General features: G+C 36.1%; 1 protein-coding gene across 1 annotated transcript; it reads left to right on the top strand.

Moving 5' to 3' along the window:
- The first annotated feature begins 476 nt into the window (after positions 1-476).
- On the top strand, positions 477-1,934 carry LOC124355433 (facilitated trehalose transporter Tret1-like). The gene has a single exon (XM_046806573.1). The coding sequence runs from the start codon at positions 535-537 to the stop codon at positions 1,840-1,842; it is 1,308 nt and encodes a 435-aa protein (XP_046662529.1). The 5' UTR covers positions 477-534; the 3' UTR covers positions 1,843-1,934.
- Positions 1,935-3,631: the final 1,697 nt, after the last annotated feature.

Genomic DNA, 3,631 nt, shown 5'->3' with positions numbered 1-3,631 from the left:
GGCTGGCCCTCTTCAACTCTTATAAAGATACGAAATTCCAGTCTTACTGAACATCAACCAGATCTCATGGATGATTTTATTCTCTGTTTCAGGATGTTTCAGTTCTCGATAGTGGGATATGCAGCGGGCTGGCCCTCTCCAACTCTTATAAAGATACGAAATTCCAGTCTTACTGAACATCAACCAGATCTCATGGATGATTTTATTCTCTGTTTGAGGATGTTTCAGTTTCTCGATAGTGGGATACGCAGCGGGCTGGCCCTCTCCAACTCTTATAAAGATACGAAATTCCAGTCTTACTGAACATCAACCAGATCTCATGGATGATTTTATTCTCTGTTTCAGGATGTTTCAGTTTCTCGATAGTGGGATACGCAGCGGGCTGGCCCTCTTCAACTCTTATAAAGATACGAAATTCCAGTCTTACTGAACATCAACCAGATCTCATGGATGATTTTATTCTCTGTTTCAGGATGTTTCAGTTTCTCGATAGTGGGATACGCAGCGGGTTGGCCCTCCCCGACTCTTATAAAGATGCGAAACCACGAAACTCCAGTCGTACTGAACGTCGACCAGATTTCATGGATGGTTTCACTCATGTACCTCGGTCATCTCATGAGTCCCTTCCCTAGTGGAATGATAATGGACAGGATCGGAAGGAAGCGGGCGAACCTGCTTTTAGCGTTCCTTCCCTTGGTTTCGTGGTCTCTCATCTCGTTCACTTCGTCTGTGGTTTGCCTGTACATCGCGAGGCTTATCGCGGGCATGTGGGCCGGAGCGACTTCCACGATCATGCCGATCTACATCGGAGAGATCGCAGAGCCCAGTCTGAGGAGCTCTCTCGTGACCTTCAACCACTTGATGAGGAACTTCGGAGTCCTCGTGGTGTACGTGGTGGGGCCCTACATCTCGTACTCCATGTTGGCCATCAGCTGCATGACCTTGACATTCCTCTACATCATCACGTTCTCGTTCATGCCTGAATCGCCTTACTACCTTCTAATAATAAACGACGAAAAAGAAGCGTACAAAAGTCTCAACTGGTTGAGAGGTGGAAAAGGGAAACCGTATGTGGACGATGAAATGGAAAAAATTAAATGCTCAATCAAAGCTCAACTGCGAGAAAAAGGATCCATCAAAGATGTGTTTTACAACAAAGGCAACAGGAAAGCTTTGATAATTTCTGAGGTCTATGCCGTCTCCAAGAGACTGACCGGTGCTGGCGTCCTTCAGGCTTACGTCTCTATCACTCTTCCACCTCTAACTTTCGGACTTTTCAACCCCAATGATTGCGTCATCATTCTCGGACTGGTCAGCCTCCTCTCCTCCTTGGTCTCTGTTCTCCTGTCCGTGCACTTCAACAGGCGTGCCCTCATCTCGTTCTCGTCTGCCGGTTGTGGAGTCACCATGGTTTTGGTTGCGATATGGTTTTATATGAGTTCCAACACTGACATCAAAGTGAAACGTTACAGTGATCTGTTGTTCATCTGTCTGATCCTGTACAATGCCACGTTCTCGCTAGGACTCGGACCGGTCGGAACCAGCGTCAAGGGTGAGTTGTTCCCCGCTAATGTAAAAGCCATGTGCTCTTCCTTCACGACCGTTCTTGTAGCTATTACTTCCTTCATTCTCAACAAATTCTTTCTCATATTCGCTCAGTACTTTGGAATGTATGTTAACTTCCTAATTTATGCAATAAGCTGCCTGTTTACAATAGTTTTTACTCTGACCTACGTGCCAGAGACTCAAGGAAAGTCGCTGGAGGAGATACAAATGATTTTACAGGGTGTGAAAAATCACACAAAAAAGTCTACTGATGATGTCGTTCAGAAAACAGGCTAACCATTGGAAAATTAAGTTGGCTGTGTAATTCATATTTTAGGCTGTATGTGCATACTGGCTTTTACAGAGATTTGGTGAAAGTTATTTTTCATTGTTTTGGATTTAATCAAATCGTTGGCATTTAATTTTCATAATACAGTGAAATGAAGTTTCCATTCACATATTTCAAATTTCTAATTTTGCCAAAATCTACTAAAAATGTACTTTTAAATGTTGAAACAAATTGCAATTTTTATGCCAATGACACCCAATCTATAATCTCCTTCGGCCTGCCCAAACAGAACATTTTCAATGATTCGTTGGATGATATTCTGTTGTTAGGAAGGAGAATGTTATTTTTGTGTAGCACATTTGAGCACACAGAGCTAGGAATGAAGGTCTCAGTGCCTATTTTTTAAATATTATTAGAAAAATAAATTTTTCACTTGTTTCTGTAAATAATTTATTTTTATGTACAGACAAGAACATGTTGAAACAGTTGCACACACGCCTATAACACATCCACATACTGTAAGTTATATTAACTAGAAAATGTGTTGTGTTTAACGTGTTCCCTGCTATTAATATCACCAGTGATAATACCGCGTTCATTTTGGTTAGTATAAAACTATAAATAAAGTATGAGAAATTAAAAATAGGTGAAGAACAAACCCTAAATAAAGAAATGTAACTACTTCCAACATTATAGTAAATTCCGGCATCCAGTATTGGTATACATCACCAACAAGAGTATTCGGTGAAATTATACGTTCCTCGCAGTTATTATACAATTTATAAACTAATATTTAAACTAATATTAGTTCATATTTAAACTAATTTCGTTTAAATATGAATATTTTTACTAAAATCATTTAAATATCACCATCACAACACACGAACGAAGCAATGTACTAGCTTTATACAACGATACTCGTTGGAACTCATATTTCCTTCCTTCATCTCATTCTTTATGGCGTATTTATTTCCTCTATTATAAGAAATAAAGTATATCTTTGCTGCATGGTAAACCGTATATATTAAATAACGTTTGTGCATGTATTGTATTATATTAAGTGGCAGGCTTTAAATAAGATATAATTTATTATTTGTATTGAGTTCCTCGTTAAAACTAGTCACTTCCAAATATATAAGTTTAAAATAATGCTGGAATGACTTTTTATAATATAGAACGACGATATTGTGTAACAAATTGTAGTATTACCATTAAATACAATATATTATAAGGATATCCCTAAATTAGTTTAAAATAGTATTAAAATATGAACAATTATGTATAAATGTTAGATATATATGTAAGTAGTTAATAATATGGCGCTTCTGGAATAATTTAGAAGCCAAGATAAAACTTAATGTAAAATCTCTGCCCAAACTCCATAAATTAATGTATGTAAATAAACAAAAACACGTATTACTCAAATATGCGCTACTTTAGTGGAAAAAATCAAAGTTTTCATGTTAAATTAAATAACAAAATGTAACATTTGTCACAATTAATGTAACATTTTTTTAAGGATGTAAAATGTGTTAAAACAAAATGTAAAATCTGTTTAAAATAAAGGTAAGGTATGAAAACATAATGTAAATTTGTTAATTAATCAAATTAAAAAATCAAATTAATGAAAAATCTGTGAAAATCAATACAAATTCTTTTTTTTTCAAATTAATTAAAATTGTGTTTCAAAAATAAAATTAGTATAAATCTATGTAGTTTACGAGTAAAAGTGATAATTAAATTATTTAAAAATTATAGACGAATTAAATTATATTCCCCCAAAGCAGATATTTATTT

Source organism: Homalodisca vitripennis, chromosome 2, assembly GCF_021130785.1.
Source record: "Homalodisca vitripennis isolate AUS2020 chromosome 2, UT_GWSS_2.1, whole genome shotgun sequence".
In the NCBI taxonomy this organism is placed as follows: Eukaryota; Metazoa; Arthropoda; class Insecta; order Hemiptera; family Cicadellidae; genus Homalodisca; species Homalodisca vitripennis.
Note: the sequence above shows the minus strand (reverse complement) of the source record. Positions and strands in the feature narration are given on the sequence as shown.